Raw genomic sequence first — 23,088 nt, 5'->3', positions numbered from 1 at the left:
AGCAGATCCTCAGCTGCCATTCGGGCAGCATTTGGCTCCAGTTGCTTGCTGGGTGAGAACAAGGCAAGTCGCCTGACTTCTCAGCTGTCCTGAGGCAATTAGTGCCCTTTGGTAACACAGAACCCTGATAACTGGACCTATAGGATGGGGCGTATCCAACCATGGCCAGGGGCACACACAGTTCACAGCTGTGTCACAAGGTTAATTACACATGGTACATGTTTATCTGGACCCAGGAAGTGTCCAGGTTTGCACATTCAGGGGTGCTTACAAGGTTAATCGCATGCACTAGACGTTTACCTTACCATCTGGACCCCAGGAAGTGTCCAGGTTAGCACATTTGCAGGTGCTCAGCCACTGTCTGGGCTAGGGCATGTCTGGGGGTTTGACCCTTCAGCACACTCCAAAAGCACAGCTCTCCTGCTTTGGTCATTTTCTGTTCTGGGAGGCAAAGCAGAGGTTTGCAGAGGTGTAGAGCAGAAGTGCACAGGGCACCAGGCTTCCCTGAGCAAGAACAAACACAAGCATTTAGCAGGTCTCTGCTTTGCACAGCAGCAGCTCTGCAAGGTGCTGGTCATAGCCAGCCCAGCTCTGCATTCAAGGGGCTTCAGTTCCTGAACACACACAAACCTCCATCCGTCCCATCAGCAGCGAGTAGCGATCCTGCTACCTCCACATGACAGCCTGTCAAAGACAAGGGGTGATGGGGACAAGTTACTGCTGGGGGGATTCCCATTGGACTCCAAAAGAAAATGTTTCCCCATGAGAACAGTTGGACCTTAGAATCATCTTCCAAAGGAAATGGTGGAGTCCCCTACATTGGACAGTTTTAAGGCTCAGCTTTGCAGGGTGCTGGGCCAGCACATTTCAACTCTGCTATTACCTAGAAAGGTTGGACCAGATGATCCTTGGGGTCCCTTCCAACCTAGCATTCTCCAGTCCTTCACAGTTATCCCCAAGCCAGTACCATTCAGGTTTGTTCATGGTGTCCATCCCTGCTGCACACACCTGGAGCTTCTCCTTCCTGGGGAGAGCCAAAAAAAAAAAAAAAAAAAAAAAAAAAAAAAAAAAAAAAAAAAAAAAAAAAAAGTCTGTTTGGCAAAGGCATCACCAAGGTAACTGCTCTCTGGGGTTTAAACCTCTCCCAGTACTGACCTGTATCCAGCACATGCAACAGGAGCTCCAACCTCTCTGCTTCCAAGTTCCAGTATTTCAATTGATTTCCACCATTAAGTGCAGTGAAGATTCAGCTGTGCTGGCTGTCTCCATCCTGCCAAGGTCATCTTCTTTCAGTTCAAAGCCTGAACTTTTCATGTTCTCAATAGATTAATTTATTATGCTTATTAAAAGTTTGTTCCTGAAATCATAGTCATAGAATCACAGAATGGCTTGGGTAGCAAGAGATCTAGAAGATCATTGAGTTCCATCCCTCCTGCCATGGGCAGGGACAGCTTCCACTAGCCCACGTTGCTCAAGGCCTCATCCAGCCTGGTCCTGAACACCTCCAGGGAGGGGGCATCCATAACTTCCCTGGGTAACCTGCTCCAGCATCTCACCACCCTCACTGTAAAGAATTTCTTTCTAACATCCAGTCTAAGGCTTCTTTCTACTATCTACATACCAAGATGACATCTAAGGAGATACACACATAGCACAGACTTCCCAACCCAACAGCCCTCCTGTGCCCAAAGCAGTTGCTCTTGCAACTTCCTTGTGCTGCTGGATGCCTTAGCACAGGCAGAAGGTGGCTGCTCCACCAAGAGAGCATGCATGGACATGCCTGGGTAAGCCCAGCCACAGAGACGCCCTTTGCATTCCCCAAACAGCACCACAGTGCCAATGCCAGGCTCCTGGCCTATCTCCAGCAGCAGGATCTCACTTTATAAAAACACTCTGATTTGCATGAACAGAGCTCAGCTCTTGCTGCCTTTACCCAAGGAGCCTGATCCACCCCTTTGTGTGAGTCAGGCCTCGGTGTCACTGCTTCTGCAGAGGCACAGCAGCAGTCTTGTTTGACACAAATCACACTCTGTAAGATACCTTAATTGGAGTTCTTTTTCTTTTGATTAAGGGAACAATGAAACAGGAAACAAAGTTCAAAGAAGCAATGAGAGAACAGGGCACAAGCACAGCTGCCACCATCTGTGCTTGAGAGGAGCAACCTCTTATCCTTACAGTTACTTAGAGCTGCTGCCAAAGCACATCTACCCCAGCCCTGCAATTTCCACCTTAAAGCAACCACTTCCTCTATAGCTATCAGTTGGAGTTGATGTTTGGGTGCACAGCTCACGGCTGCCATCAGGGTGAAGTTCAAAGTGTTCCTACAGCCACATGTTTTCCCTGTGAGAACCCCAGATCAGCACTCAGAGGCTGCTGACCAGGCTCACTGGAGAGGGGTTCCTCACTAGGCTATGTACTTCATATTCCTGTACAGAGAAACCTTGCAAAGACAAGATTTCTGAGCAGCCCTTCTGCACTCCTCAGTGCTTCTGAACAACTCAGACCAACCTCTTCATATTAAACATCCCAACAGGGACTGTCCAGGATGTGCTTGATGAAGGCATCTCCAAAGCAGTACCAGTTTCACTCCAGTTGAGGAGCATCACTGTGCTGGGGACTGGGAGATGGAAGGGCTGTGAGGCTCTCCAGCCCTGACAGCACAGGACAGCAGCATCCACACTGCTCTGGTGTCAGTGTGGGGATGTTTCCCACTGCTAATAACCCAACAATAATCATGTTGCATACAACAGTGAAATCGTTTGCTTTCATGATCTCAGCTATCACTGCACTGTACTTTACTCCAGCTGTATTTCAATGCACCTGTCCCTCAAGCATGGGGCCTCTCTTCACCCTCCTCCCTGTGTCAGGAGCCATGCAGAGATTGCTGGAGCAAGGTGGAGGAGGTACAGAGCAGACAGCCCTTGCCCTAAGGAGTGCAACACGTTGGGTTAGGTCCAGTGCAACAAAGCAGGGTATGTACAAAGAAGGGCAGAAGGAAGAGCTGTAGTGAGCTGCACTCCAAGGCTTTGAAGACATGTTTCCACCTGCAGGTTTTGCTGGAAAATGTTTTGTTGTGCTTTGCTTCCTTATAACAAGCACTCCAGTCCTCCTCCTCATGGAAGTAGTGTGGGCAGGGAACCAGGATGGGGAAGAGTTACAGCTTCAGCAATGTTCAAATGCCTTAGTCCTGCCCCACTGCTCACAGTATTCTGAGCACATCTCAGAGGCAGGTCTGTGGGTGGCTGCTGGAGAAGAGATAAGAAAGGTGTCTGAGCCAGTATTAGAGGCCACAGAGAAGGGCTGAAGGTCATGAATAAGAAGGCAGGTCAGATATGAAGGAAGCAAAAGAGCAAGGGAGAAGATTGAAAGCAAAGGCACCAGTGTTAAACTTGCCTCAGTGTGGGAATAGCAAGCAGAAAGGTTCAGAGCAGAAGGTCAAGAAGATAATTTTAGATGATCATTTAAAAAGAGTTGGAGCAAGCTCTGTTCCTGCTGAACAGGCCAACCAGGAGCAAAAGATTGCACATGGAGTCAAACAGAGCTGCTGGCCTAAGGAAGAAGTCCTCTTTTGGAGATGTGTTAGGAAATGCTCACCAGCAGTTAGACACCTCTTAGACATCTCTGGATGCACAGAGAGAAGGGAAGGAGTCACAAGGCACAAGACTTAATGGTGGAGAAGATAGTGGCATCACTATGGCCAGTGTGGGAGCTCTCAGTCCTCCACATGGTGCTCAGTGTAATGCTCATTCTCTGACTTATGGTCACCAGAGCGGAAGTGACCTCCAGAGGTATCTAACCCAGCCTCCTGCTCAGAGCAGTCCATTCAGCCTCTGCTGCTACAGATTTTCCTAGCAGTGAACTTGTTTAACATCATTAAGCAGCAAACAGGCACAAAAGAACAGCACAGAGGAACTGCAATGGGTGGAACCAGTGCAGGCAGCACTGAAATCAGTTACCCCAACAGCGCGAGCTCAAAGTCACAGCCAGCCATGGACACAAGTGCAAGCTCTGGTGTTCAGAGCAGCAGGCACTATGCCTTGTCTCCCTTCAGTGATGGGAAGCAGCCTGGCCTGCTCTGAGCATTATTGAAGCCCACAGACACCTCTACCCTCCACCAGAGGTGGACATAAAAAATCCCTGCAGCACTGGGAAGGCAGCTTCTTCCTGCTGTGAACACAGGAGCAAGCATGGGTCCAGCTGAAACTCTGTGGAGGTGAAGCAAGAGTTTCACAGCCAAGGGACCCCTGCTGCTCCTGCATTTGTAGAATGGTTTGGATAGGAAGGGACCATCCAGTTCCAACCCTCATGCCATGGGCAGGAACACCTTCCACAAGACCAGGCTGCTCAAGACCTCATCCAACCTGGCCATGAGGGGGCATCCACAACCTCCCTGGGCAACCTGTTCCAGTGTCTCACCACCCTCACTGTTGTTTGGCAGGTGTAGTCCCAGTGCCCTCCTCCCTTCTGGGATGGGGCTGCCCAGGGGTCACCTGCCTCCCCCTCCCTCCCAAGGAGTTCCTTGGTTCACTAGTGAGCATGGACAGTCACTGGCAACCACACGCTGGTCATTCACCATCAGCACTTGCTGAGCACCCTCAACTGTGAGGTTCCTTAAGTATCTCTCATCCTGCATCCCAACTTTTCCTTACCAAGAAGGCTAAGATCTGCTGCCAGCACATCCCAGCACAGGCTGAGGAGCTGGGACAGAGCAGGAATGAAGCTGTTGGGATCAGAGCAACACCCAGGAGACCTAGTGCAGAGCAGACAAGGGAAGCCTGGTCTGAAAGGGACTTAGCTCATGGCTGGATTCTCTGATATCTGTTAGGATGCAAACCTTCTCTCCTATGGAGCACATTTAACATCTCCTGTGGGGAGTCCTCAGCATCTAATTAGATGTGAAATGAGCTGTGAAGTCCTGTTGCATCATCTCCTGTCACAAAGGGTCTAACAGAGTTTCCCTCGTGTTCAGGCTGTTTCCAGACTCAGAGGATGTCTGTAGTTCTGGATGTTTTTCCTCTCCCCTGAGCAGGATTCACAAGATATGATTGCTCAGGCAGAGCTCCACACACCCTTTCATGTACACCATGAGCTCCCAAGCCTCTGCTGTTCTAGGAAACCAAGCTGAGAAGGTTTCATTCCCCCAGCTGTCTCCTGCACAAGGCAGGGCCCGCTGTGCATTCCTGGAGGCTGAGGTCAGTGGGAGTGGAGGACGCCCAGCACTGCTCCCTGATGAAAGCAGCTCACCCAGCACCCACCTCAGCCCTGGAGACTCTTACATGGGCAGGGAAGAGTCCTAAGTAAGCACAAAAATCTTCAAGTCACAAAGAAACAAAAACCAGGAAAAAAGGGCTTCAAAGAGGGAAATTCCCAAGGGTTGAGTTTTACCTATGGAGGCAAATCTCCCCCAGCTCCTCCCAAGAGCAGCAGCACAGCCTGGACCTGGAGTTCAGAAGAACACCTGTGCCCTGGCTACAGAACAGCAACAGCAGCCAAGGCATGAGGGTGGCACTGCCCAGCAAGCACCTCCAGAAACACACAGTGGTTCCAGCTCCAAACAGGAGCCAAATAAGGACAACAGACAGCTCCCAGACAAACACCACCTCCCATCAGAGGGGAGCACATGAGGACACTGCTCTGTGCTACTGCTGAGAGCCCTGCAAACATGGAACATCCATGATTGCAGGGCTCTGAGCCACCTGCTCTAGTTACAGATGTCCCTGCTGACTGCAGGAGGGCTGGACTAGACAAGCTTTAAAGGTTCTTTCCAACCCAAAGCAGTCTGTGATTCTATGGCAACTGGTCTGCCAGCACAGAGTAACCCTACCACAAGAGTTCCAGCACCACTGTGCCTTTCCATGACACTCTTCTTTGCTAGGCTTCACACACAGCCTGGATCCTGCTCTCCAGACATCCTTTCACCATCTTCTGTTGGAGAAGCAAACTCAAGCTTCCAGCTCACAAAGCACCATATGATCAAAAAAAAAAGGCAGCAGCAAACAGCTGAGCCAGTCACTCTCTAACACCACAAAACAAAAAGACACACACTTACCCCCTCCACACCTAAAGGTGGAGCAGCAGGATTTATAAGATGGTTGGTTTGGCCAGATGAGCTATGGGCACTCACTGCTGACCAGGAGCAGCTGGAAACCCTCAGAAGTGATGCCTCCTTGCAGCAGGGTTGGTATTTGCTTCTCTGTTAATTAGCTAACTCTGATTAGCTGATGTTTTCTCTGGTCAGATGTGGGTAAAAAACAGCTGAGAAGCCTCAAAGCAGCTTTCAAAGGCCTGTGAGGTGGTGCTCAGATCTACTGCTATTTGGGAACTCATTTCTTGTCTTAATGAAAGTGACATCCCTGCAGTGCCCATGCTGGGCAGAGCCCAGTGGAGCAGGGTTTGGTGCTCTGTGGCTCTTCACTGTACTGCAGAAAGGAGAGAAAGCCAGGCAGAGGCTGGCAGCAGTGACATCTCTGACCAGCTTTAGTGCTGGGGCACTATCTGCTGGAGGGGCCACAGTGCCACAGGAGTAAGATCCAAACTGGGGTTACTTGAGCAGGGGCTGCCCAGTGCCCTTCCCCTCTCCCTGAGGAATCTCTATGGCTATGCAGCAGCCTGAGAATGACTCTTGTCATCTCCAGCCTTCAGGGGGTCTCTCCTCAGAGGAGTGACAACGTCACCCTGTCACCTGCCAACAACACCCATTCTGGACCTGGTACAAGAGCTCAGACATTGGAGGTGCTAACTCAGAGGTGTCAAGGGTCTCAGAGGTAACTCAGAGGTTCTGGGTCTGGCTCAAAGTGTCACAAGCCTGGTGTCAGTTCTGATCCTCTCCAGCCCCTTCTTGGGCTGCCACCACAGCCCTCAGTGCAAGACCAGGTGGCAGGAGCAGGAGGAGAAGGAGATCTGGGTGACCTCGGGTGCAGTGTCTATGGTGTCCATCCACTCACTGCTGCACAGCCCAGCTCCACCACCAGCTGCTGCTAATGACACTTCCACAAACACCCAACAATCTGTCTGAAGGAAAAACAGTGAATACATTTCATTTAAAAATACTTCTCTATTTCTGGCCAGGCACTACCCTGCTCCAGCTACTTCAGAGCTGGCTGAAGCCTCCACGTTACCCAACAGCAAGACTGCACAAGGCTGCTCTGGGCAAAACCCATCGTGCAGGTCTCCAGAAGATCAGTAAGCAGCTCTCTGAACCTCTCTCCTCATACCAGTGTCAATGGCTTCCCAATGCCTGACTTCTATCCAGCAGCTGATGTGTACCTTGCAAAGGGAAAGAGGTGAAAGAAAGACTCAACAGCTGCTGCTGGATTTGTCCCTGCTGTCCTTACTTCTGAAGGCTGAGAAGCAGGGTGTTGGTCACTCACTATCTGCCCAACCAGGACATAGCAGAAGGGTCCAGGCATTGGTTTGAGAGGTTTTTCAAGAGTCTTTAGCTGTGCTGGCTGCAGGTCCCCAAGGTCCACAATCTTGCAGATCCACACTGCCCTAATTACGTCCTGCAAGCAAACAGGGCGCAGCTCCTGAATGTGATGCTTCCCCTCTCTGGAGCAGCTCTGGAACATGGGCACAGAATCCACTGCTGGGTGGACAGCTGAGTAGCCTGGCAGTGCCCATATCATCCTTTGGGGGTCCAGAGGCACAGGCAGGTCCTGCCATTGGCCCCTCTTCAACAGGAACCCAGGTGCTGGGTCTGTGGGTGGGGAGGAGGACAAGCTGTTAGCTTCTGATCTATGATTTGTAGCAGCTTGCAAGAGGCACCCCCTCTCCCTGCCCTCCAGCAGCTAAAAACAGCCCAAAAGGTGCCTGCTGCCTGGAGGAGGAGAAGGAGGCGTGTGGCATCCACTGGTGAGATGCAGAGCAGCAGAGGTTGTTCATAGCCCTGGGAAGTGCTGCTGTGCCCATGCCCTGTCCTGGCACACAGCCCCTGCCTGCAGCAGCCATGCCCTGTCCACTGAACTGCAGCTGGGTGCCCCTGTTCTGCTGGCAGGGGGCACAGGGTCCCTGATGGCCACAGGGTTGGCTGGCTGGGCCCTGGCTGTGTACTCACATGAAGGAGAGGGCAAGGAACATGGGCCAGAGCATACGAGGAGATGGAAAGAGCCACTCCATCACCACTGCCAACAGGGGCTTCTCAGGTACCCATGGTCAGGACCATCTTGCATTTTTGACCCGCTGGAGCCATCTCACACAGCTTCAAGCAGGTAGACAGTCCTGGAGGACCCAGGGTTCTAGAGGTTCACAGTCACACCAGAGTGAGTTCCCAGAAGGAGCGGAGCACAGATGCCCTGATATCTCCATAGCTTCAGCCAGGAGACTGAAGGTCTCCTTGGACCTCTGGGTCCATGAGAGTTGTCAATACAATGGGCCAAACCTGTTTGGTTTGACAGAGGAGGTGCTTAACAGTGACTTTGGCCTCATAGCCCAGCTGGTTGTTTGCAGCAGCAGGGGTTTCACGAGCATCTTGCCCCTGTTTCATTGTCTCTCAGTAAAGAAACTGTGAAACCAGTGGAGTTCGTCATTTCTTGTCCCAGTGCTCTGCTTCCTGGGCATGCTCTCCAGGCAGCCTCAGGAGGAGCAAGGAGTTTACATGTTCTGAGGACACATCCTGTGTGCCAGGCCATCAGAGCTGATTGCAAGGGTCATTCCATGGAGGCTCTCTTCCCCACTCCACCACTGATTTATTTATGACCTTGAAGAGTCACCCCACCTCTATTTTTTCCCCCTCTTTAAACAGAAGCAATTGCATCCAACTTCATGGAGCTCCTTGTGATCTGCAGGGGCAGCTGCAAAGCTGCTTTGTGTGCTAGAGGCTCATAACCACCAGAACAGGCACCAGCCAACAACACAAAACCAAGTGAAATTCAAAGCTGGTGAAAGGTGATACTTCTGTCACCGATGTCTTCATGTGTTGGAAACTCACAGCCACAAGCTGGTGGCCAAAGTGCACACACTCAGGTGAACACTCAAATCTGTCCATTTTTCTCCAGGAGAAACCAGGGTTTGGAGCGAGGTGGTGGGAGAGACTGAGACTCTCACAAGACACCTGCTGTGACAGCCTGGAGAAAACAAACCTCATGCTTCTCACCATGGCACATCCCACCATGCCTCAGGAGAACACCTCGTGCTCTCAGGAGTGACAGGGATGGTTTCTGATCACACATTGTGCCTTCTCCCTGTGGAAGGATGTGGCTGAGTTCCTGCAAGGAATGCTGAGCCTGTCCCCAGTGCTGACCCTGTCTAGGTGGTCAGCAGTGCTCCCTGGGCAGTTCAGATCCTGTGTGACAAGAGGGACAAAGTCTAGTTGCTGTTTGGTATCAACCTGAGCTCTTTCCTGAGTCGATGCTGGAGGTGGGGGAAGCTGAAGGAGGCAGCTCCCTGAGGAGACACATGGATGCAGCCACCAGCACCAAGGTGAGGATGGGCACATCAGGGCAGAACAACTGTTCCTGCTCTTAGTGAAATTTTCCAGCTTCATGAGAAACCACTTTAATGAAATGACTCTCATAGCACAGGGGTTTCATCCCCACCAGTACAAGGCACCCCTCCACTGGTAAGCCAAGGAGAGCTCCTGCAGAGCAACAGGACCAATACAGCAACAGGCAACACTCAGCCATGCCCAGGCAGGAACCTCCTACTGCCTGAGGAGCTGCGTCCTCCAAAGACAGCAGCCTGCTGCATCCAGCCTGGCCCTAATTACAGCAGCAGCAAACAGAGACATCCCAAATGAGAGGGGAGGACCAGCAGCTCTCCAGCTCTGCATTTCTTTTTAACCCCAATTACGAGGCATGGTGCAGGGGCAGGCAGTGGCAGGCAATAAAAGTTCAGTTGGATGGCCTGAGTGTGGAGAACCAGGAAAGCCTCACATCCCACCCTAAAGCAGACATTGATACAGGATCATAGAATTGTTTTGGATGGAAAAGACCTCTAAGATCATTGACTCCAGCCATCAACCCAAAACCACCTTGGCTACTAAAGTATGTCCCCAGGTGCCGTGTCCACAGATTTCTTGAACACCTCCAGGGATGGGGACTCCACCACCTCCCCAGACAGCCTGTTCCAATGCCTGACCACCACCTTTGTGGCCTCATGTCCTGCTTTTCTCCATGTCACCTGAGGGTGATGCATAGTCACAGGGGTGTTCCACATGGATGAGCACTTGGGAAGTGCTTTGAAGGTTTAAGGTGTTACAGAAATGCTGAGTGTCAGCACCACCAGATTTATATTGCACAGAACCCAGAGCCTGCAATCAAAATCAGAGCTTGGCTGCACCAGCCAATTTAAGAACTCCTTAGTGGAAAGAGCCCCCCTGTCCCTGCTCTGGTGGCCCACAGCCTGCGTGGATCAGCTTCATGGGGAAGGTTGCCCAGAGATTTAGCACCTGGTGTTATTCTCAGCAGATGCCCAGCATGACAGGCTGCCCACAGCCATGTCACACCGAGACCCAGCCCCTCAGGCAGCCTGGAGAGTAACTGCTGCCTTGGCTGACTGGCCTGCAGGAACCCCAGATCTGCCCAGACTCCTCAGTGTGCTCAGTACCACCATGTTTTGCCTGGCTGGGTCCTTCTGAGGTGCCCCATGGGTGATCCAGCAGCATCCATGGGTTGGGTCCTCTCAAGGTGCTCCATGGGCGATCCAGCAGCAGCCATTGGAAATTCTCTTGGGAATTTGCAGGGAACTGTGCTGCAAAATGCATGAGCTGCTCCCCAGCAGTTTCAGTCCTGCTGTTATTTTGAGAGTACAACTAAAGCAAAGTGGCCTTGAAGTTCAGGAGAAGCTGAAGAAATCCCCACAACCCAGGTTCCTCGGGAGATCAGCGTTCCCTGGTGTGCACAAAACCAGGCAGTCAGCTTCACTTCCACTGCTTGGCCACTGCAAGACATTTCATCATTCTGTTTCCTTTCTAATCAGATGAAGATATAAGAGGAGTGTTAATCACAGAGCACAAATAGGGGAGAACATGCCCAAAGGAAAAGCAACCTTCCAGCCCTTTGTTTGCAGCCCAGGCTCTGTCATGCAGTGCGTTCACCAGAGCCAGCCGATGAGATGATGTTTGCAGCATCAGTCACTGATCAGAATGCATTTGGCCAGCCAAGCACAGACCAACACATGACAGACCACAAAGAAATCCCAAAGCCAAAGGGAACTTGAGATGAAACAGGGTGAGGTCATAGGTTTCTTGCAGTATCCTCAAGATAGAACCATAGAATTGTTTGGGTTGGAAAAGCCCTCGAAGATCATCGAGTCCAACCACCAACCCAACACCACCATGGCCATTAAACCATGTCCTCAGGTGCCATTAGTCATCATATAGAAAAAAACAGCCCTCAAAATAGGGAAAAAAAAAAAAAAGCCATCAAATAGGAAAAAAAAAAAAAAGATGATGATATTTGGACAGAATCATGGTCTGGAGAGAAGAACTTTTGAAACAACATATTAACCATTTCCACCCTGTGCTTTCAAAGGAATCCTGCTGAGAGAAGGGGTGTGTGTGAAGCCTGGTGGCATCACCTGTGTGAAGGCCAAGCCGAAATCATTCCCTCAGATTGAGTCTTCTCTGATGTTTGTGCTGCTTGTACGTTGGAAACAATGACTGAGGTATGACAGAGGCTATAAGGAAAACTGGCTGGGAGTTTCACTCCATCTCCTGCTCCCATTAGGCAGCACATGGGTATGTGTGAGTCAGGCAGAGCTCAAGGTAGGAATTCATCTGATCAAGTAAATGCATGTTAAAGACACCATAAGATGCCCCCTGGCCTCCAATGCCACCTTCAGAGCCTCAATGGGCTGAGAAGCTGCTGGTGTTGGGTTTCACTGCAGTACACAGAGCTGCTTCCCATGGGGAGTTGTAGTGGGAGCTGGATGTGCTTGGCACTCAGTTGTGGCCTTCTGACCCCATTGCCCCACCAACCTGGGAACAGTGGAGCTGCTGCAGCCTCTGGTGATGGCACTGGAAGCCACAATGAGAGCTAACAAACACAGGCCATTTGAGTTTTCCCTCTTGTCCCATGGAGCAGCTGAGTCCAGCATCTGTAGGGATGAGCAGCTGGAGCTGGAGCTGCCATTTGCAGTGCTGGGTGCAGAAAGCCAAGGCTGGGTCTGGCATGGAACCATCTGCCCGCCCCAGCAGCCACCGTGCCAGCTCCTCTTTGGCCCCTCGGGCATACAACGGGCACAGGTCTGGGCTTGAATCCCGACCTGGTGAGTGCTGAGTCTCAGCCAGCAGCGGGGAGCCGAACAGGCTGGGTGACTTCAGGCTGTGGGAGGAATAATCGTCTTGGGTTGCTTCAGAGAGCTGAGGCAGCCAAACCGGGCGAGGATGGCACCGCACAGCGCCGCGCCTCTGTGCCAGGGACCTCCCGAGTGCCCGCGTTTGGAGGGCTTTTTATAGAGCTGCTGTCAAAACGGGGAGAGAAGGAGCTAAACTGAGAGGCGGCTGAAACCCGGGGCGGTGCGGAGGTGTGCGAGGGCTGCGAGCAGCGAGGGCTGCTGCAGCTGGAGCTGAGCACGGACAGGGCCAGGCTGAGGCTTATCAGGGATCCATCTCCTGAGCTGGTGAATTCTGCAGCGGTGTCAGTCATGGGGAGCTTTAAAGACAACTCTGTGCAGGGCTGAGCTCACCCATCCTGCTGCAGCCAGGTGGCAGGGAGCCAGCTCACCCCACTGCAGCTGTGGGGACGGTGGCAGGGAGCCAGCTCACCCCACTGCAGCTGTGGGGACGGTGACAAGAGAGCCAGCTCACCCCACTGCAGCTGTGGGATTGGTGTGCCCAGGAGCAGGAGCGGGGCTCCTGACAGCATCCCCAGTGACACCCCTGGCGTGTACTGAGTCACGGGTGACTCACTGCCAGCCGGGCTGTGAGCGCAAAGTGTTCGCTTGCAAATGGGCTGGCGAGGCTCTGCCTGCCATGTAGGTGGGGGATGCATTACAAGTTCTGCTCCTCTCCTCCCTCCTCTCTCGGCGCAGGAGCTGCCGGAGCCCGGGCTGTGCTGTGGTTCTGGCGCGCACGGGAAGTCTCCTTAGCCTGCTCCAGTGGCTGTGGCATGTGGACGGCTTCGGCTCCGCTGGTGAAGGAGCTCTGCACTGAAGATGGATGATTTAGCTCTCCTCGACCTGTTGGAGTGTCCTGTGTGCTTTGAGAAGCTCGATGCCACCGCCAAGGTGCTACCTTGCCAGCACACTTTCTGCAAGCCCTGTTTGCAGAGGATCCTGAAGTCCCAGAAGGAGCTGAGGTGCCCCGAGTGCAGGACCCTCGTCCTCTGCAGCATCGAGCAGCTGCCCTCCAACCTGCTCCTCATTCGCCTCCTAGATGGAGTCAGGTGCGGACAAAACGTCACCAGATTTGGCTCAATCCAGAGGTCGGGAGTCCTGTCCTCCCCTGCCTCCATCAGGAGGGTCCCCAGGGGCTTGCAACTTCATCAGCACCGGCTAGCAACAAACCCCAGGATCCACATGGAAGGGGTAAGCAAGGTCCTCCTTCTTTACTCTGTCCATCAGCATAGAAAGCTTCCTTCTGGTGTGCCAAGAGCTGTGAAACTTTGCTGTCAGCAGTGCTGCAGAGATGTCTGGGGTGAGAGCCTTGTGTTTTGCTGCTGCTCCCTGTTACTGTTTGACTGGAGCAGCAGCTGCAGCAACTCACAGGCTGGGACAGAACCAGCCTGCCCTTCTGCACAGCAGGAGTGAGCTCCCAAGAGTCCCCAGGTGCCTCCTGATTTTTAGGGGGGACATTTCAGGCACTTTGGTTTTTGACAGCTAGCAATTAAATCAGTAACTGCAAAGCTGTAACTGTTATGGAAAGGTCTTTCCTGCACCTCAGCTTCCCCAGCCTCTGAAGGAGAAGAAGGGTCCCTGGCAAAGTACTTTGAGGTTCACTAATGGAAAATATTAAACTCAGCTTCCTTCCTAACTTTATCCAGGGGTGATTTAGTGAGCTAGTTTTAAGTTGTTTCTGCTGTTTTCTTTAACAGTACAAAAGTTTTTCTTAAATAACAAGGACATGATACTAGACCTGGTGAAGAGGTTTTGGGTACAGACTGACCTGTGGCTTCACCTTTTTCCCTTGCTCTGTTCCTGGATTTCCACTTCTCCCACCAGAACTTTCCTTCTGTTTAGTGTCTCTACAAACCTTCCCATAACATTCAAAGCTTGCCTCAAGTGGCTGCTCAGCCTCAGAGCACTGCTCAGAGCTGCAGAGCTCCAAGCTCACAGCAGACACAGGACAGGTTTTCTCACCCAGGTGCTATGGGATTGCATCCATGAGGGCATGGAGGACCCCCATGCCCTGTGTGCATGAGCTGGTGTCTGTATTCCAGGGAATCTCTGTGACACTGACAAGTCATACTGGATGGGTCACACATCAAACCCAACATCTCTCAGGAGCTCCTTTCTTAGTTTTCCCACTGGGATGTATGGCAGTATGGCCACGTGAAGTGGGTCCCTCTCCTAGGAGAAATTCCTGGCCCATGGCACGTCCAGCAGGCAAAGAGGCAGAGCCTGAGCAGTGGGCATGGAGGGAAAGCTGACTGAGACAAGAAGGTTGTAGGTTCTCCTGCTGGACTCCTTCAGCCCCAGATAAAAGCACAAATCTGTCTGCTTTGCTCCTCTCACCCCTTTCACATTTCTTTCACCAGTTCTTGGGACAGGCAGGAACTTATTATTGGTATTATGGTAGCATCCATCAGCTGGCAGCTCCCAAAAACATTTTAAGCCCAAACTGCTGGGAATGGGCAGGACCAGTGAACTTGGGCAAGAGGGCTGAGGCTGGAAACCACCTCTCCACAGAGCCCTGAGATAGCTTCTGACTTCCTTTGTTTCCTGACAGAGGGACATAAAGACACGTTCCACTGAAATGCTCTTAGACTTAATTGGTTAATTAATTCTAAAACACTTTGGAATCCTCAGCTGCAAGGTGAAAAAGAAAAGGTATTAGTCACGTTTGGGGTTTGGTGGTTTGAAATGCATGCGGATGGCAGCAGCCATCAGCTGCTCCAGTGGGATATTAATGTAAGTGGACCCTGCCCTGAACTGGTACCCAGTGAGACCAATATGTCACTTGTACAGCAGCAAGGACTCATTTGGAGGTGCCTGTGTGGTGCAAAGAGACAAGATAGCAGTAAGGGTGACTTGTCATCTCCCTGCCCCATCCAGAGCTTGAGTTTCAGGGTAGCCACCTGAAGTTATCTAAGTGCACAGAGGCCTCCAAGTGATTTGCATCACAGGGCAGATGCTTCTTGTCAAGAGTCACAGGGAGAACAGCAATTGTGCCATCTTGCCCCACCGTGGTGAGAACAGAACAGCTGTTGTGCCATCCTGCACCACCATAGTGAGAACAGCTATTGTGCCATCCTGCTCCACCACAGCCAATCCCACCATGGCTGCTTTCCTGGGTGCTCTTCAATGCAGGATCCATTTGCAGCTGCAGTGGAAGGTCGTGTGCTCCCCAAAGACAGCCTGCCCCAATCTGCATAGTCTGCTAATTACTGCTAATTCCATGCACCACTTGATGCTACAAAGCAAGGAAAATTACCGTGCACGGTGCTGCGCTGCAGCCAGCTCCACCATCAAAGGCAGGGTGCAGGATGGGGTTGTTTTTATCAAAGAGGCTGTTCTATAAATAAACTTCCTTTACTCCACTGAGCTCAGAAAATCACAACTTTGATCAAAGTTTCTCTTCTCAGCAGAGATGTTTCCTTGCCAGTTTTGCTCTTCGTCCCCCTGAGCATGCATGAAGGCAACAAAGTAAAACAAGCGGCCCTAGCACCCAGCAAGCCGAGATGTGGACATGGCACTTGGGGACACAGTTCACAGGCCATGGTGGTGTTGGGTTGATGGTTGGACTGGATGATCTTAGAGGTCTTTTCCAACCCAAACAATTCTTTGACTCTATCTCAAATCATTCCCAGGGGGAAGCATGAGCAGCCCCAGCAATGCTGCTGAGTGAGCACTGAGTGAGCACTCAGGTTTCACCCAGGGGTTCTGCAGAGCCAGCCCTAAAACCAGGGAATGTTCTGGTCACAGCCCATCCCAAACTGATGCCTCCCTGCAGGTGTTTAAATCACACACAGAATCTGCTGCCTGCATGCCAGCACGGGGTGGGCACGATCTAAGTTTGTGCACATGGGCACATATACGTATCTAGGCGTAACTGTGCCTAGGCTGTGCCCATGCCAGGACCAGACAGGCCTGGAGACACTACCGTGGGAGCAGCCACCTGGGCACAGAGGCCACTGGCACTGCCCGGTGGCGGCTCCCGAGGCGTCTGGCCATGTTTTAAGATCTTTAACATCTATGCAGAGAGGACAAGACTTTGGATTTCCAGGATCTCCACATAAGAAACTGTCTGGAATTTAAGAATAAAGGGATTTGCCAGGAGGTGAATGTGTAAGTGATCAAGGCTGGAGCCTTTGAACTCCCAGGAGCCGCCCCTGGCATGTGCCAGGTGTGGTCAGGGCTTGTGCTGAAGCGTCTCACCCGGCTCCAGCATGCGTATGCCACCACGGCCGAGGGAGGCTGCGTGCCAAGGTGTGCCCCAAACTGGAGCAGCAGACCTGGCTACACCCCACACGCTGCAAAAATCTGCCTAGGCCACCAAACAGCTATTTGGATGCTGAACTTTGTCATACAACAAACAGAGGGCAGTGAGCCAAAGGAGAAGAATTCCGGGCATGGTAGCCTGCCTCCAGCAAACCCGGACCACACGGATTTATCTGGGACTTGGGCTATTTTCTCCGTGCAGGAGCAGAGCTGTAGCAGCCCCCTCCAGCATTTCATGGAGATAGACAGATCACACCTCTATGGGGATAAAAATACCCTGCACTCCAACGTCGCCACCTTCACACGGCCGCCTAAATATAGAGCCTGCCTCTTGGTGTGTGCTGCTCCCCCAGAAACATCCCCAGCTCCATGCTGGATTTGACAGACAGCACTTGGATTGCTGGAGTTTTTAGAAACCTGATTCAAAGCAACCCCCATGTTTGCACCCAGTGGAGGCAAACAGGTTTCCTGACCCACTCATTGTGCAAACCACCCTCCCCAGCTAACCCAAAAACCCACCCCAGTAGTTCCCAGTGCAGTCCCAGCAATGACCTCATAATGTGTGTGGTATCACCCAGGGCTGGACAAGCACTGAGCAGACCTTCTACACCTGGAGACTCTGCATGGGCATGTTGGCTCTGCCTGAGGACGTGGCACCAAAGAGGAGGAATAGCCTCTTGCCCAGCAGCTGCTAGGGGTGGTGGCTGCTTGTGCCACAGGGTCCCTGAGCTAGAGATGGAGCTCCTTGATTTGGCTAGAAGTAAGTGAGTGGCCTCATGGCTTTCTGTAATCATAGAAATGTTTGGGTTGGAAGGAACTTTAAAGATCATCTAGTTCCAGCCCCCCGCCATGGACAGGGACACCATAAAGAAGGGGTTTGTCCCAATCCTCCTCCACAGCTACATCCCACCAGGGTTCATCCTGTTCTGAAAAACACTGAGTGTGACCTGCAGAATTGTCCCTGCAGTGCTGGCTTGCACCTCAAGCAGAATGTCACCATGGGCCTTTTCCTCCTTTGCATGGAGTTTCAGCACTTGCATCTACCACAGAGAGGGAGTGAGGTCACCTCAGTACAGATTTCCTGACACCACACATCCCAAAAGATCTGTGTGCACAACCAACAGATTCCAGAGCTCAGAGGCAGGAAGCTTGGCAGTGGCTGTAGCCATGAGGAAGAGCTGGTGGCCCACACCAGGACACCCAGCCTCCCATCCCTTTCTGTTGGGCAGTGGCCTGAGGTAGATCTCAGGATCACAGAGTGAGGGCTATGTCAGGTTCCCTACAGAAAGCTTACAGCAAAAATGCCTTTGTGATGGGATGAAGCCCCCAGTGGGGTGCACTGGTGGAGTCGGGTCAGGACGTGGGTCTGTGATGGGTGGCCTTGCAGAGGGCTGCAGTGGGTGCATGTTCCTCTCATGTTCAAGTCTGGGTTGCTGGCAAGTTCTCCTCTGCACTTCTGATGGGTGAGTGAGGCAGGGGACAACCAAAGGACCTCCATGGCCAACATCAGGATCCAGTTTCCCTGGTTTTACAAAATGAGGCAGCGAGCTGCAAGCAGAGTAGAGTTTGAATTTGTTTCCAAGGCAATGAGTCAGGCTCAGATGGCAAGTCAGGAATAGCACAGCAGGCTTCTCAGCACGCCTGCTCACCTGCTTAGTGTCGTGGTCAGCCAGGAGGCTGAAAGTCTGGGAGTCCTCCTCTTCTCAGAGAGTTTTCCTTTGGTGCCTGGCCACCATCCCTGCGCCCATGAAGTTGGTCATTGCCCTGAGTTTGCAATTTTCTCCTCCAGAGTGAAGGGAAAAGAGGAGAAACTTTCAGGTGCAGCTCTGGTGGTGTTCCAGGGCTAGAGCTAAAAGGTGTCCTGAGATAGGTGAGGCTGGACTTTGGCATGGAGAAGACCCATTCACTGCTGCCATCTACACCTTATGTTGCTGTCCTTCACCGTAGGAGAATGTGATGCTTGCACTCAAATAGGACTTTGTTCTGCTGCTCTTCAGGTGTTCAGAGTCTGTTCAGCATCAGCTCCCCTGGGTAGGGCTCAGGTCAAAGGAATCAAGAACCATGACCTGGAGTTTTAGGAAACTTCTCTAGGAGCCTACCCTGCTCTGGGGAACCTCATTTGTTTTGATGGAAGGAGAGGGGGCACGGTCCAGGATGCTGATTTGAGACAGATATGTGTTGTTGGCCCAATGTTTAAGAGGGTTTTCTTTGGGCCATGAACAAGCGATGAGCCCAGGATTTCTCCCTGACTTTGCAGGGAGGAAGGAGCCAGCCTTGTCTGTTGGGACCCCACACTGGCCTGTGTCTTTGTCACTGGGCTGCCCAGTCAGTTGGTCCTCCTCTAGGAAATGGAAATACAGGAATGGGAGAGCAGCTCTTTTGTCCAGCCCCAGGTCTGGGCAGGAGGAGGACACCCAAGGTCAAATCCACAGCATCCTCCCTATTCTTGTCCTGCAGCTGAAACAGGGCCTGGCTGGTGGCCATCACTTCATGAGGGTTATTGATTTCCCACCAAAGTGGCTACCAAGCAGAGTAGTGCAGAGCTGGTGAGGAGATGCACTGGCACCAGACAAGCACCCCCCTGAAACATGGGAACTGAACCCTGGCCTGTGAGCAACCATCAGGATCTGGCATCTTGGTGTGGTGGCAGGGACACAGCAGAGGTGACCAGTCCTGTCCCTTGTCCCCATCCCTGCCACCAGCACCATCCTTCATCCCCATCCATTGCCATCTCTTATCCTCTACCCTTGCCACCAGCACCATCCCAGTCTCTGCCACCAGTGCTGTCCCAGCTTGCAGAACACGCACCCCCATGCCCACTGGCAGTGGTGGCACCACTGCCCAGGCCTGTCAGAGCTGGGTGACAAGCAGTGCCAGCACTCCCTTTCCCAGCACAGGGAGGGCACTAGGCAGCATGGTGCTGAGGCAGGGCATCGTGACTGGGCACACCCAGGGCTGACACCGTTTGCTTTGCATGTGGCTCAAAGCAGGGACACAGTAGAGCCATTGCCCACAGCCACTGCCCACAGCAGGGACAGACATCTGTGAGGGTCCATGGGAGCAGTGACAGTGAAGAGTTTCTCCAGGACAGAAGCTGTTGTCTGGCCCCTGTGCAGGCTTGTCCCCATTTCCCTCTTACCCCAGCAGCACGGAGCAGGACGATAGCAAGCAGAGCTCAGAGGTGACGCAAGCCCTGGTGCGGTGGCACATCAAAGGGGTGGCAGCTGGCAGATGGTGTAAGTGGCATGGCCCCACCAGCAGATGTGCAGGTGTGGCAGCACAGAACCCAGCCCCACTGACAGGCTCTGGTACCTGCTCCTGCACACTCCTGGGCTGCTTCTCATCTTGGGCTGTGGATCACACCCACTGACACCAGCAGCTTCAGACAGAGTTCTCCAGACCCAGCTAAACGCCTACAATTTGCACCCCTGGCTTCCCTCTGTGAGATTCAGCTGGCTCACAGGGCAGTGTGCCCACCAGCTTTAGCTGTGACTAGCACTGGCCTTGTGTCCTGGTGACCCCAAGAGGGAGTCAGGTAGATCTGGTGAGCTCCAGCAGCAACGTGAGCAGGAGGGGATGGACTTTGCTGTCCCTGGTGCAGAGTCTGCTTGTGCTTGGAAGATGGGAGCAGTGCTCCTCAGGGGAGAAGCACTGCAGAAAGCACCCAGCTGTCTGAATGCTCAGAGCATGATTAGCTGAAGAGATGGAAGTGACAAATTCACTTCTGAGGGTTTTGTTCTCTGTGACAATGCTGAAGTTATCCGCAGGAAAACAGAACTGTGCTGGCAATTCATTTGCATTCAAATCACTCTTCTCATCCTCTGGATCCTGAAGAGCCCTGAAGCTGCTCCAGCTGAGCACTCAAGTGGATGAGCTCCTCCACCCATCCAGATATGGGCAGACTGTGGCAGGATGCTGAAGGCAGCTTGTAGAAGGGTGGCAGTCATCTTGGGTGGTGGCTGTTACTGTTGGCCTCTCACTGTGGAAAGCCGGCATGTCCTTTGGCCTCAGCATGTAGCTAATCATGGAATCACAGAATTGTTTGGGTTGGAAAAGCTCAGTCCAACCAACAACTCAACACCACCATGGTCATCAAACCATGTCCCCAAGTGCCACATCCATGAATTTCTTGAACACCTCCAGGGATGATGACTTCACCACCTCCCTGGGCAACCTACCCTGTGTAAATCAGCAGCAGAGTGGCCTCAGTCATGTTCTCAGATCTGTCCTGGAGTCACTGCCTGTCTCTCAGCCACACCCCTGGTACTGTCCCCACAGGTAGAGCAGGGACAGCATTGCCACCATCAACCCACCCTTCACCTGCTCTGTCTCCTTGGATCCTCCACTTCCCAGGACAGGAATTGTTACTGTACAATGTCTGGCACAGCAGCAGCCTCTGGCAGCATGGACCATTCCTGAGAGTGGGGACCATGAATGGGGACCAGCCCTGCCCTCACCAACCCCCGCTGAGGTCAGGACACCAGCCTCCATCAGACATTTCCCCTCTCCACTACACTCCCAACTTTGCTTCTCTCCCTTCTGGGCAATTTGTGATGGCTCTCCCTGGTGACCCCCACCCCAGCCAGCCTCACACACTTCTGCTCTTTCTTCTCTAAGTAGCAGTGCTGTGGGGGTGTGGCCTCAGATTAATCCTCTGGCGATAGTGAGGAAGTTCTAACGAGCCTGTCTGAGATAATTACAGTGCACACTTCTCCCAGGAGATGCTCTGAATTGCTTCCACACAAGCACAGATTTGTCATCTGCTGCTGTTGAGTACAGAGGGAGCCTCAGATATGTTGGGTGACTGTCCCAGCACAGCTGATGCCATATGCCTAAAATAGTAAGAAACCAGCATCTTTATCAATCTTTTTGGCCTCAGATCCACTAAGAATGGGGACAAGCTGTTGAGGTGCATCTGCCACAACCATCCAGTGCTGGTGGAGTGGCCAAGGAGAGGAAGGATCTTGCTTAGAGACCGCAGGCTGTGTTGCAGTGGTTGGAGAGAGTTTCTGCTTCCACACCCTGGAGTTTCCCTGCTGTGTTGTCTCACCCAGGCTCTCCCAACCACTCTAAAGCCCCACAGTGTGGAGCACCTCCAGTCTCCAGCTGCTCAGAGAGCCTGAAATCAGGATCCTGTCCTGCTCAGGCACAATAGAGGGGGAAAATATCTGGGAAAAAAAAATGAGGCATCATCAAAACAAAAGTTAGAACCACCCCGAAAATAGAGAGGAAAAGGCTTCTCTGGGAGAGGGTGTAGGCAGCAGCCAGAGCACTACAGACAGGATGAAAGAGTTCTCTCAGCACCAGAACCCACATGGGCCTGGTTTCAGCAACACTGCCCTTGGCCCAAAGGGCTCAGCAAAATATCCCCTTGTCTGCTTGACAGCCTGAGAAGTCATAGAATCACAGAATTGTTGGGGTTGGAAAAGATCTTTAAGATCATTCAGTCCAACCATCAACCCAACCCCACCATGGCCATCAAACCATGTCCCCAAGTGCCATGTCCACACATTTCTTAAGCAGCTCCAGGGATGGTGACTCCACCACCTCCCTGGGCAGCCTGTTCCAATGTCTGACTACTCTTGCAGCAAAGAATTTGTTCCTCATGTCCAACCTAGATATCCTTTGGCACAATTTCAGGCCATTTCCTCTTGTTCTATCACCTGATATAAGGAGAAGAGACCAACTCCCACCTCACTCCAACCTCCTTTCAGGGAGTTGTAGAGAGCAACGAGGTCTCTCCTCAACCTTCTCTTCTCCAGCTTAGCTGCTCCTCACCAGACCTGTTCTCCAGACTCTTAACCACCTTTGTTGCCCTCCTCTGGGCCTGCTCCAGCCCTCAATGTCTTTCCTGAAGTGGGGGTTGGAGGAGTGCCAGTGGGCAGTTTAATGTGTTATGTCGTTGTCCTCTTCTGCTCAGGGGTCTCACCTGGGAGAGCAGGAAGGACTCTGCTCTCTAATTAGGTGGAGCATTGGGTGGCATCATGAATTAAATCCTTTTCTGCTCACCAGTGACCTTCCTGCTCTGTAGCTGATGCCTCCCTGCTCCTGGGCAGCCAACACCCTACCCAGGTGTTCACCCTGAGTTGAGTTCTCCCAGGATTCTCACAGCATTTCCCCACTGAAGCCAAAGGCAGAGGCTGAACCCTGCAGTGTGCCAGGATCTGCAATAATTCAGCTGAGCATCTTCCTGCCACTGCCACCCCGCTGCAGAAAACACTGACTGGGATCAGCACAGAGCATCTGGGCAGGTAACTGGAGGAGAACCCAGCAGAGCACAGCACATCTGTCCTCATCCCATGTCCAGGACCACATCCTGCCCTGGGAAAGCTTCTCCTCTGCCCTCAGCCCCAAGCAGCCTCCCCCAGGCACACCCACTTCTATCACAGGGTTAATTAGCACCCCAGTTTCTGCCTCTGCAATTAACCTGCTTTTAACAGGGTAAAGTAGATGACTTGCAGAGGATCCTACACTTCCAAGAGTGGACAGAAACCAGCCAAGGCCTGAGACAGAAATCAGATGAGAGATGTGGCCACAGGTCCTGGGATTTGG

General features: G+C 52.4%; 1 protein-coding gene across 1 annotated transcript in view; it reads left to right on the top strand.

The window, feature by feature from the left end:
- Positions 1-13,092: 13,092 nt before the first annotated feature.
- Positions 13,093-23,088, top strand: part of SH3RF2 (SH3 domain containing ring finger 2) — a 30,172-nt gene continuing 20,176 nt past the window's right edge. Inside the window, exon 1 of the mRNA XM_054389399.1 lies at positions 13,093-13,464. Coding sequence (XP_054245374.1) covers positions 13,093-13,464 — 372 coding nt within the window. The remainder of the gene's footprint in view (positions 13,465-23,088) is intronic.

This window comes from Indicator indicator, chromosome 18 (assembly GCF_027791375.1).
Source record: "Indicator indicator isolate 239-I01 chromosome 18, UM_Iind_1.1, whole genome shotgun sequence".
Lineage (NCBI taxonomy): Eukaryota > Metazoa > Chordata > Aves > Piciformes > Indicatoridae > Indicator > Indicator indicator.
Note: the sequence above shows the minus strand (reverse complement) of the source record. Positions and strands in the feature narration are given on the sequence as shown.